The 12,936-nt window shown below is 47.9% G+C and overlaps 1 protein-coding gene across 1 annotated transcript in view; it reads right to left on the reverse strand.

Moving 5' to 3' along the window:
* LOC144802527 (uncharacterized) overlaps positions 1-12,936 on the reverse strand; it is a 95,712-nt gene that overhangs the window by 22,734 nt on the left and 60,042 nt on the right. Inside the window, exons 3-4 of the mRNA XM_078671814.1 lie at positions 11,309-11,358; positions 9,886-9,937 (exon numbers count right to left, since the gene is read on the reverse strand). Of these exons, the coding sequence (XP_078527940.1) occupies positions 9,886-9,937; positions 11,309-11,358 (102 nt within the window). The remainder of the gene's footprint in view (positions 1-9,885; positions 9,938-11,308; positions 11,359-12,936) is intronic.

Raw genomic sequence — 12,936 nt, forward strand, 5'->3', positions numbered from 1 at the left:
GGTAAGATGAGATATGTAAAGTAGGGTATAGGTACTAGACTACCTTTGATTCACACCACTTGCTCTGTAAATGTGTGTAGAAGAAACTGCATGGGTCAATTTCTACTCATTATACAGGGCAGCCGGGTATGAAGCTGTGTGTTTAAGTGCTTCCAAGAGATCTGTGTTTCTGGGAGTGAAGGCTGAAGGGGCTCTGACAAGATTTGTGTAGGGGTATGATAGACTGCATAGTTTTCGAATTAGGGTCATCAGCTGCAGCACATGTTTTAGGCTACATGTACAAGTAGAAAAATACCCGAGATATGGTAGCAGTCAGACATTCAAACTTAACAGAGCACGCTTTCAGTTTAAAGCGCACACCTCACTATCTACAGCCTTCTTTCAGTGTACCTTTGCAGAGACTTTTATGGAATCGGATAGAGGGTAACACATTTGGCAACATGTTATAATCCTCCCGTTTCTCTACCAGTTTCATTAGAGAGGCAGAGTTTGCAATGCCAGGCCTAAGCCAAAATCAAAGGCTGACTCCCATCATGCCACTAGGGTCATCAGCTACAGCACACGTGTCAGGCTACATGTTCAAGTAAAGACATACCCCAGACAAGGTAGCAGTCAGACATTGAAATTGCCCTAGTACATTTAATGTGATAATTTTCAGTTGGGAGTGGGTAAACAGGTCGACTTTGTTCTCTAAAGGATTGTAATTAAAAGCCCTCTTTAACAGTAAAGTCAGATTTTTTGTCACAATTCTGAAAATACTACTTTTAGAAAGTGGTAATTTTCTTGTCCTAATCATTTGCTTGCAGCCTGATCCTGGGTCCCATGACTAAGTGTAACTGTCAGTTGGTCTTTGGGTATTGCCTCCAGACACTGAAACAAAGGGAAGCTGGGTACTGGCAGGAAGGGCCACTCTGACTTAATGAGAGGGAGGAGCTGTCACTTACCATAGTTGCACGTCACAAATCTCTGCCTGAGCACTGTCAAAAAGGGGTTGTCACGGGTCCTTTGTGGACCCAGATAAGCTGGGTTTAGGACAGGAAGGAAAGGGATTCCTGACACCTAAGGAAGGTGGAAGCCTCTAGAAACCTCTCTGTCCCGCCGAGGCTGGGACGTGGGGGTTGACACCGGGTACAGAGGGTTCTACAGGGACAGGAGTTGTAAAGAGGAATACAGGCGCCTTCAGTAACGGTTTTAACGAAGGCTTTATTGGGATATAAGTTTTTTTCATGAAACTCAGGATTACTGAACAGGATAAAGAAAGAAGTCCTCTGGGATGGTCTTCGGGGTGTGCTGACGTCAACGGGGCCGGTGGCTGCTCCGGGCGTTGTCTCCTGGTTCCGCTCCGGGTTCCGCTCAGGTACCGGCAAAGGAAAGGAAACGAGGGTCAGGACACAATACGTCGGTGATACGATAAAGGGGTCGGGAGTGAGGGATTAACAGTCCGTGCACACTTAAACTACCCCGGGCCAGTGGGGAACAAGAAGTGCTCGTGCAGGGAGAGGGGGGGGAAAGGATAGGCTGGAGTAGGAAAACGGTTACTGATGTTTCCTCCGCCCGACCCAGCCCACTACCCGGCCCCGTACCTCTTGGAGCCACGCTACTCCCGTGGGAACGTGGCAGGGCGCAGCGTGAAATCGTTGGCCTCCTGGCTTGTCGTCCTCCGTCTTTTCAGCGTCCGGGTACCTCCCGTCGACTTTCTCGAGGGTCTCCGCTCCACTGGAAACGCCTTCCATCTCCTTCCCAGGTGTGCCGGCTTTTGACGCCCGTGCGTCCTCAGGGGGAGGAGTCTCGTTACCTGGCTCGATCATCTTAAAGGGACCGGTGCCCGTATTTCCCGGAAACCAGACAGAGTCGTCCTCTTCGGTCCATGTTGCCGGTGAATGCTGTGGGGACAAGGAGCACGGGGAAAGGGGTGTGGCTGTCCACCATTCTGCATTAGTCTGATGTTCCGGCTCCCTTGCCCCGTCACATACCTCCCCCCCCTGGCTCCTCCCGTTCGGGGAGAGGGAACACCCTAGAAAGAAAGTCCGCGTTACCATTGTCTTTTCCTTTACGGTGTTGAACGGTAAAGGCGTACGGTTGGAGAGACAGGAACCACCTCAATACTCTGGGATTAGTGCTCCTGTTTTGATGTATCCATCTCAGGGGCGCATGGTCAGTATGAAGGATGAATGGTTTTCCCTCGAGATAATATCTCAGCTTCTCTACAGCCCACTTTATAGCCAGAGCCTCCCTCTCGATAGTGGAATACCTGCACTCCCTAGGAAACAACTTCCTACTTACGTACAAAACCGGATGTTCAATCCCATCCCCTCCCTCTTGGGACAGAACTGCACCAATACCCACATTTGAGGCATCCGTAGCTAAGATAAAGGGTTTCGCATGATCAGGAGAGGTCAGTATAGGGGCCGTAGTCATGATGGATTTCAGAAACTGGAAGGCATGTAGGGCCTCAGGAGAGGGCTGCCTGAACTCGCTAGGTCTTACGTCTTTCCTCAGGAGGTCGGTTAATGGGGCTGCTCTCTCAGCAAATTGAGGTATAAACCTACGGTAGTACCCCACCAGTCCTAGGAAGGCGCGTACATCTCTTTTGTTTGAAGGAAAAGGAACAGCCGCTATTGCTCGTACTTTCTCACTTTGGGGGGCTATGGACCCTTCACCCAAGACATACCCCAGGTAGTTAACAGTATTAAAGGCCGCTCGGGATTTCTTTGCATTAATATGCAATCCTGCTCTTTCCAATGCTGACAGGATGGTAGACAGGTGCACAAGATGGTCATTCCAGTCTCGGCTATAAATAACAATATCATCCAAATAGGCCGAGCTGAAGGAAGTGAAGGGTTGTAGCACTAGGTTCATCAAACGTTGGAAAGTTGCAGGAGCCCCATGTAACCCAAAGGGTAGAACTGTGAATTCGTAGGCCCCCTCGTCAGTTACGAAGGCCGTTTTTTTCCTGTCTTCTTCCCGAAGGGGCACTTGCCAATACCCCTTGGTGAGGTCGATAGTAGTTATGTAACGGGCATCCCCGATCTTTTCTATCAAGTCATCCACCCTGGGGATGGGGTAGGTATCGAATTGGGACACCGCATTTAGCGCCCGGAAGTCCATACAAAATCGTTTGGACCCATCTGGTTCGGGGATCATTACAATGGGTGACGACCAAGGGCTCTGGGATGGCCGTATGACCCCGAGTTTTAGCATATCTTGGACTTCCTTGCGGACCGTCTCCTTTCGGGCAGCGGGGATTCTGTAAGGTCTTTGCTTCACCACTTTACCCGGTAGGGTTTCTATGCGATGTTCCGCTATGTTAGTCCTTCCGGGCAAGTCGGAGAAGATGTTAGCAAAGGGTTTCAGAGTCTCTGCTAACTCCTCCTTTTCCTGTTTGGCCAGCTCTGGGTTTACCACTAGTTGCTCCAGAGTTGACGTCTGGGCCAGATCTGTCTGGGCAACCAAAGGGCTATCACGTGGTGCTGGTCCTAGCCATTCCTTGAGCATGTTAATGTGAAACGTTTGGGTTTTAGATGGGGACAGGCGTAACCGGTAGGTTGTAAGGCCGATGGTATCGATTATTTGATACGGGCCTTGCCATTCCTGTTTCTGTTTGGTCATGCCAGAGGGAAAGAGCACCAAGGCCCAGCTGCCGGTTGTCAGGGTTCTCAACTTCTTTCCTTTGTCGTAGGTTTTCTTATATTTGTTCTGCTGGACTTCCAGGTTCGAATAAGCCAATTCTTGTAGCTTTCCTAGCTTGGAACGCAAGTGACTGGTGTATTCCAACATGGACTTCTCTTCTTCTGCTTCTTCGTTCTCCCACATGTCCTTAGTTATTTCTAACAAGGAACGAGGCACCCTTCCGTACAGGAGTTCGAAGGAGGAACACCCCAGACTACTTTGTTTTTGGGCCCTAATAACGTAAAGGGCGATGGGTAAGAGCCGGTCCCAGGAGGGTCCCTCAGCAGACAACATTTTCTTCAGGGTCGTTTTCAGGGTTTGGTTGTACCTTTCCACCAGACCGTCTGTCTGTGGATGGTACACCGAGGTCTTTAGGTGTTTTATGTCAAGGGACGCGCAGACCTCTTTCATTAATTTGGAAGTGAACGGTGTTCCCTGATCAGTCAGTACTTCCCTAGGATACCCCACTCTCGAAAACAATTCTACAAACTTTTCAGCTATAACTGCGGTGGTGGTGGTTCTCAGGGGCCTCAACAAACCTGGTGGCGTAGTCAACTATGACTAGGGCATACAGGTTTCCTCTACTCGATTTTGGCAATGGTCCTATGATGTCCATGCTGACCCGTTCGAACGGAACTCCGATAATGGGCATCTTTTGTAACGGAGCCATGGGAGGTCGACGTGTGTTTTGTCGTTGACACACCTCACACTTTGCACAATAGTCCTGCACGTCTTTATGTATCCCTGGCCAAAAGAAATGTCGGGTTATGCTATCCGTAGTCTTTTCTTTTCCGGCGTGACCTGCCGTCAGGTGTGCATGTGCAAAGAAAAGGACCTGCTCGCGAAATGACCTGGGTACTAGTAGTTGTACGTCTCCTTCCGCTCTGTTTTGTCTGTACAGTAGGTGGTTTTTTATCAAAAAGCGCGGATAGGAAGAAGAGGCTTGATCACCCGCAGCATGGGCGACTTCCCATGCATTCGCTAAGGTTCTGTCCTCACTCTGAGCAAAACGGAAACTACGATCTATAACCCAAGGTTCGGGGGACAGGTAGGCAGGAAGGCTGCTGTTTTGTTGGGTTCGGGAAAGGGTTTCTTTGAAGAGAGACAAGAACTCCGGGTTGTCGGTTCCCAAGATCATGTCTTCAGGAAGGGAGTCCACCACCCCTACCCACACTTTGCAGGGTTCCCTACTAGGAAGGAGTATCGTGATAGAAGCTACAGGGTACGGTTTGACATCCCCGTGGACACATCTTATATAAACAGGCCCCTTTGGATTCAACTGTTCTGGTTTAACGAATCGGGTTTGAATCACTGACTGCCTACACCCAGAATCTAGCAAGGCCCTTACGGTATAACCATTCATCCTCATACTCACATAGAAGGTGCTACCCATTTCGGCTGAGTACATCACTGTCCTCAGGACGTATCCGACTTCCATGGGCTCCTCTGGTGGTTTCCGTTTGGGGCACATTCTTGCGATATGGCCCCACTCACCGCATTCGAAGCACTGGGGCCCTTTGTTGGGTGGAAGGATCATGCTCGGGGGGCGCAGTAGTCGAGGCAGTTCTATTCCTCCCTTGTGTTTTTTTTCCATTTTGGGTGGCGGGAGAGTTTTCGGCGTTTTGTCCGGCTCCCAAGTGAGGGGCTTTGGTTGTGCTCTCGCATACTGGGAAGCCATTTCGATTGCGTGTTCTACAGTGAGCCCCACGTGTTGCCGCAACCAACGCTGGGTAGCGTACGGCAGGGCTTCCATGAACTGTTCCAAGTATATTTTCTTTAGAATGTCTTCTTTGTTACATAGGTCTGGGCGCAGCCATTTGTCAGCTGACATTTTTAGCCTGAAAAAGAGAGTCTTTGGGTTTTCCCCGGGGATGCCCCTTTCTTTCCGGAACCTCACCCGATAGGCTTCCTGATCCAAACCCAAGTGGTCTAGTATCACCATTTTAATGGTAGCATACGGGGTTGTTCCAAGGGGGTTAGCCGCCTGATAGGCAGACTGGGCTTCGCCGGTGAGAAGAGGGGCTAAGAAAAAGGGCCATTTCTCCTCGGGCCAACTCAGAGCACGTGCCGCTCTTTCAAAGTTTATCAGGAAGGCGTCTGGGTCTTCTCCAGACATGTATTTCTGGAGAGCCACCCCTGGCGGATGGGGCGTATGTACTCTCACCTCGCCTTGGACTACTTGGGGTGCAGGGGTTATGTTCTTAAGACTTTCCAGTTGAGCCGTTATCGTGTTCGTGAACATATCCCTGTCTGCCTGGGCGGACGTCATTTGGTTTTCCATAGCTTTTTCCAATTTATCCTGTCCTTTGATTATGTGATCGATTAGGGCCTCCATCTTTTCTTTACAGACGGATGTTGATCCCACTTCTGACACCAGTTGTCCCGCCGAGGCTGGGACGTGGGGGTTGACACCGGGTACAGAGGGTTCTACAGGGACAGGAGTTGTAAAGAGGAATACAGGCGCCTTCAGTAACGGTTTTAACGAAGGCTTTATTGGGATATAAGTTTTTTTCATGAAACTCAGGATTACTGAACAGGATAAAGAAAGAAGTCCTCTGGGATGGTCTTCGGGGTGTGCTGACGTCAACGGGGCCGGTGGCTGCTCCGGGCGTTGTCTCCTGGTTCCGCTCCGGGTTCCGCTCAGGTACCGGCAAAGGAAAGGAAACGAGGGTCAGGACACAATACGTCGGTGATACGATAATGGGGTCGGGAGTGAGGCATTAACAGTCCGTGCACACTTAAACTACCCCGGGCCAGTGGGTAACAAGAAGTGCTCGTGCAGGGAGAGGGGGGGGAAAGGATAGGCTGGAGTAGGAAAACGGTTACTGATGTTTCCTCCGCCCGACCCAGCCCGCTACCCGGCCCCGTACCTCTTGGAGCCACGCTCCTCCCGTGGGAACGTGGCAGGGCGTAGCGTGAAATCGTTGGCCTCCTGGCTTGTCGTCCTCCGTCTTTTCAGCGTCCGGGTACCTCCCGTCGACGTTCTCGAGGGTCTCCGCTCCACTGGAAACGCCTTCCATCTCCTTCCCAGGTGTGCCGGCTTTTGACGCCCGTGCGTCCTCAGGGGGAGGAGTCTCGTTACCTGGCTCGATCATCTTAAAGGGACCGGTGCCCGTATTTCCCGGAAACCAGACAGAGTCGTCCTCTTCGGTCCATGTTGCCGGTGAATGCTGTGGGGACAAGGAGCACGGTGAAAGGGGTGTGGCTGTCCACCATTCTGCATTAGTCTGATGTTCCGGCTCCCTTGCCCCGTCACACTCTCCTACAAAGTGGGCAGCAGGTATAAATATTTGACATCAGGCCGCAACTTCTTCGGGCCCAGCCAGTATGTGATGCACCCTCAAAGCATGACTTCGCATCGCAGGCTCCACGTTGACGGCAGTCAGAACGAAACACTGGACCTCCATTCCAGTCTCACAGCCTCTCAAAACAACAGCTGCAAGACATCTCCCCACCAGGACCTCGCATCACCTCGGCTGCATGACGCATCTTCAATGCGGGCTCTCGCAATGCTTCGCAGCCAGGATTTATGGTACTCTTGTTCAGCGGGCCTAACCTGGTCCCTGCATTCGCCCCGCGCTCCATCACAGTTAGCCTGCATTTGTAACTTTGTCCCGGACCAGCGTAACCAGAACCATAGTCGGCACTTTGTGCTTTGTAGCACTATTTTCACATACATTTTTAACATTTAATATCTCCAGTTCTACTGATTGGATTTTTGTCAGTTTGCTCTTAAAGTATTTATTTAATTGTATGTTCTTTTTGGTGTGGGATTTGTCTTGAGCTGTGTTTCACTTTATTACCGTTGCAAGTGCTGCATAACTACTTTACACAGTGCCTCTAATTTGAGCCTGACTGCTTGTGCAAACCTATCAGAGGGTGAGCACAGTTTAATTTGCGGTTTGCTTGTGAGTTAACCCAGACAAGGACTGTAGTTGCTGCTTGAGTAGGCGTTCACTCCCCTCAACCAGTACCCCAATTTCTTACAGCTCCCTTGCTAAAACAAAGCTAACAGTAACCTTATAGCGCCTCACTCCCAGGCGTCAATAATGCCACAACCAACAAAGACAAGAAGTGCGTGTCAAGTCTGATTAAAGAATATGCTCCACTGAGGAGCAAATGGATCTATTTTGCCTAAAGAAAGTGCTTGAGACATCTTGGGAAAAACTACAAGCACACTCTCTTTCTCATCTAGTTAGTCTCAGGCCTGCCAGAAACTACAAATCGAACATCTTCAAAACAAAATCAAACTACACCAGATCTCTGCTTAATGCTTTCAAAAATTATCCTAAACATCTTTTCAATCATTAAACAATCTAACAGCCAGTCCTAAATAGCACAGCCATAACACACCCATGTGAAGATTGTCCACACTTCTACTGGGAGAAAGTGGACTCTATGGACCTTTCCCGTCCTCCAAGATCTGACAACACTGATTACGGAGTACTGAACCACAAACCCCAATGGAGCTGGTTGCCTTTGGCCACAGTCTCCGAGGTGGAGCTACTTGAAAACCTAACTAAGATCAATCCTTCCAACCACCTCTCTCATGCATCTGCTGAGACCATGGACAAGGAAATGCCCCGGCGGCTGCTACTGCACTGGACCTCCCTGGAGAATCACTCACTGGAGCAAGTTATTTTTCCCAAATGTTTGTAAATTAGCAAGGTCTCCCCCATCCTTAAGAAGCTCACTGATGACCATGATGCAAACCACTGCCACCCAATCTCAACACTTCTTAGGAAAGATGTTAGTATTTTCTGTGGCTTTACAGCTATACCTCCGCATGCAGACAATCCTTCTTGATTCAGTTAAATCTGGCTTCAGACAAGGCTATAGCATAGGCACAGCCACGCTGCAAATTGTGGCTGACACTCTCGGCTTCATAGACTCGAGTATTTGCAGCCTACTTGTGCTTCTGGACCACCCAGCGGCCTTCGATACAATCAACCACCGTGCTCTGATAAACATCCTGAAGGAAGGGATGGGAACTGATGGAACAGTTCTAAAATGATTCGATTTGTATTTGTTTAACCAACAGCAAATAGTTAAAATGGGAAGCGCTGATTCTAGCAAAAATACAGACCTAAAACAAGGGGTTACATGGGCTTCAATCCTACGCCCAATCTTGTTCCATCTATATCTCAAACCACGTGGAGAGACTCCGAGTAACTCTGGAATTCTGTATCACACCTATCCAGATGATACCCAGATCTACTAGTAAATATCTTGCCCGAGTGACATCCTCCTACTCTCCAACACCACTGAAAGGATTTAAGAGCGAATCTCCAAGCACCACCTAAACAAATCCAGAAAGCTGATTTTATTTGTAATCTCACCAAAACAAAATCCAACCTCCATGCCCAAGGGTGTCTTGATTCCTTATCTTGACTGAACTTCAAACTGGCCATTGCAGAGAATGCTAAATCGCTGGGTTTCATCCACATTTACCTTCCGAAGCAAGTCTCATCAACGCTCAAGAGTGCCTGCCGCCAACTTAGTAGTCCATGCGTTGGTACTTTCCACACTCGACTATAGGAACTCCCTCCTGATTGGTATCCCGGAGCAAATTAGCTACACAGAGAGAAATGCTTCATACAGTTTTCCACGTTGTGACAGGCCACAAGATTTTTTATCACATTTCTTCTATACTTCACATCCTACAATGGCTTCCAATTGAAGCAACAGACAAATGTAACACTTATTGCATCACCCACAAAGCCCTCCACAACTTCACACCCTCCTCCTTGGTTTAAAAACTAAAAATCTCTGGATCTGAACAAGGATCGAGAAACTGTAAAGTCCTCCTGCTGGAACAAGCGACATTCAGGAAAGAACGCTTTATAAAGCTCGCCTTCTCTGCCAGCGCTACAAGGATCTAGAACTCCCTCCCACAACCTCCTTGAACAACCGCAAGTCTTGCCACAATTAAAAAGGAACTCAAAATCCTCCTATTTGAGAGACACTATAGATAAAGCTATGATCACTGTTCTGCATCCATTTTTCCAATTTATCTAGATATGAACTGTCCCCGCAAATGTGATCCGTGGGTTCATCTCTTTTCTTTGTTGATTTTCTGTAATTTTATGATACCAACAAAAGTGCTTCATTGCCCTTGGGCCAAGACTGTACTATATGAATCCAGCAAAATAAATAAACACATTTGGTAGATGTGGAGAATCGCTCCCCTCCCGCCCCCTCCCACCCTCGACCAACCGTCGGAGTGTCTTGGAGGCCGATCCTTCAGTTTCCCGGGTAGCAGAACGACCTGTAGGAAAAACAAAAGAAAGACTATCAGGAAGGGTGGAGGCGGCACCACAAACCACTGGTGTTGGAGAAGGACTTCTCTCCTTCTCAGGAGGGTGGGGTCACCAAGGTAAAAAGGTAGAGTAAAGGACGAGACTAAGGAGCAGCAGGAAAACGCAGAAGCAAAAACTGCACAAGGAGAGGAGAGCCAGGAGGACCAGAGGAGAGTGGAGCATGAATCACAATAGACCAGAGAGGGCGAATCGGGAGCCCAGACAAGCCACGCCGACAGCCCTGAAGAGACTCCAGAGAGGTGGTGCAAGGAGTGGTGGACGCTGCTGGAGAGCGTGGATTTGCTTTCCACAATTCAGAAAGAGTTTTGGCATTGCGGGCATTTAAGGAGGAGGCCTTTTAATGTTTACAGCACTATATTCTTGTTTATTGCACTGTTTAACAGACAGTGAGGGTACCTGTGTTTGCGCCTGAAATACATTTGCTTTCATCCAGCATCACTGTTTTTGCATTTAAGGACATAGTGTGTGCACCTTTCTTTTTGGTTTAAATCACACAGGTGGACAGTGGCTCTACACCTACATGCATGCTAGGTACACTTAGGTACATCTGGTCAGGGTTACATCGTAGGAGTATGCATTATTACTGTCATGTGTTTGTATACCTACTTGTATTCCTTGCTTTAGCACGATGGTAGGAATCTACCATCCTTTTACTCTGTTGGTGCTTATAATCATTTATATCTGTTTCTGTCTTATGATTGTTTCAGCACACCTATTTTACACTAGAATGATGTTGGTTCAATAAAGGCTTATTGAAAAACAACCCCAATGTTTATTCTGTGTATTTCTCTGGGAAAAAGTGAGCACGAGTGACTGAGCGAAAAGTACTGTACTGTTTCCACAAGTTGTCATGTTCGATAGTTGCCAAGAAATATTCTCTCTTTGGAAAGAGGAGTTTACAGTGGCACTGTGAGCTAGCTGTTATACATGCGAACACACCCAGTGGGGGTGTCTGGAATCAGTCTGGACACCAATAGCACAGTCGATGTTGTCTAAACACGCAGATCCTCTATAGATTTATCGGAACTACACAACACATGGGTGGACAATGGTAGTGCCAGCTTTCCCTAGGTATTCGAATAGTAGTTCCCCTATCTTTCAAAGCGAAAGCCTATATATAAGGAATGTTTTCCACAAAGGGAAGACCTCCCTTGGGCCATTTACCCCAAGCAGGGGAGTCCTTTGGCTATAGTGGGGGAGAGCCCACGTGTACCTTCTTCCTACCTTCATTACTAAGAAAACAACCTCACCTCGTAAGGTTCTTTCTCATGGGTGTTGGTGAAGAGTGAACAAATTTAGTACAGTTAGTGAATACTTACCACACTTTCTTTCGCCGAGGGTACCGGTGTCGACCACCTCTTGGAAGAACCTAAAACGGAGAAACAGACACAGTGCATCAGGAAGGACGATACCCATTGACCACACAGGAAGAACAAAGTGACACAGCAGTCATATATTGCTTTCATGCTGATAACCTAAAGTCTCACAATTAGTAAATCAACCCAGCCTCTGTGTCCATATATCTGCCCATCCCTCCTACAGTATACTAAAGAGAAACCAGAAAAACATCTTTTTGAAAAGTTTATGCAGATTAGTCAAAGATTCTAAAGTTATTAGGAAAATAAATAATTGCTTTTCAATAGAAACTCTGACCCAACCATAGAGAGAGAGAAAGAGGGGAGATGGGGGAGAAGGAGAGAGGGGGAGAGGGAGAGAGACACTATGGTTTATTAAGTGGGTTTCATAACTTCACTGTAACGTTTGTTTTTTAGATCGAAGACTACCAGACAGCGCTAAAGACATCTTGGGGGCGTTCAGAAAACTTCCATGGGATGCATTCCACCCATTACTTACGATTGGCTTTGGGGTCGAACTCACATTCGTCCCGCCCACTACCCAAACCTTGTTCACTGTATTCTTTCACAAACTCGTTTTCTGTAAACAGGACTTTAAATCTTGTTCTTGCCACATTTGCTGTGCATTCAAAGACAGAGGTCAAATGTCAAGCTCTTGGTGTTTCCTTTTCTTTCTATGATTTCAAAGTGTGAGGATTTATGTAACAATCCTGATGAGGAACCATGTAAAAGGACAGGGTGTAAGATTTTTTTTCCAATCATATAACAAACAATAAGCATTGGCAAAGCCAATAGGTCTCAACTTAGGAACCTACTACCTTTGCCAATGATTTTTAGCAGAGCTCCACAGCATCAGTTGAAAAGAGAATATCCTGCACCCTATTAGAAATAATTTTCAAATCAGCTTCTAGACTTGCCACCTTTCCTGTTAATGGGGATAAATGCCTGTGATGTCCTGATAGTTTTGTGCTTCAATATGTCCGCCGTGCAGGTAGCATGGAGTGCGTTGGTCTTGTAGGGCGTGAAGGTAACTTTAAAGACATCAAATGCCTGCTGCATAGCAGGCACCAGATGCAGGGGGTGTCCCAACACTCTCACTCAGGCACGATATTATCTTACACTACTCCCGGGCCTTAGCGCTGGGAAGAGCTGGTAAAGTTGTGCTAAGGCAGCAGGGTCGGATCATGATGCTGCTAGTGAGCACTGCCGGAAAAGGCTTCAATGATACCGCCCTCTAATGTCCCCTCCCCCCCTAGATGTCCTTCCATGTCCTTAGGTCCAAATGCCTCACTTTGCATCCAACAGTGAAGCTTCTGGTTGGCAGCCCCACACATGAGCACTTTCGTTGAAATGGCTGCTACCATTATGCAATGGGGACATAGTGAAAAGCAAGAAAAAGAAGCGATTTGCTTCTATAAATAGCAAGCAGGCAAGCAGCAATGAGTGAGGGGGTGGGGGAAAATATTCTCTCACTTTGAAGACAGCGATAGGACAGAAGCCTTCAGGAAACCAGTGTCTGACACTTAATCCCGGTCATTGAATGAACAGCAAATGTGATGAGATAAGAACAAGAATGACAGCCCTGTTTACAG

Source organism: Lissotriton helveticus, chromosome 1_2 (assembly GCF_964261635.1).
Source record: "Lissotriton helveticus chromosome 1_2, aLisHel1.1, whole genome shotgun sequence".
NCBI lineage: Eukaryota > Metazoa > Chordata > Amphibia > Caudata > Salamandridae > Lissotriton > Lissotriton helveticus.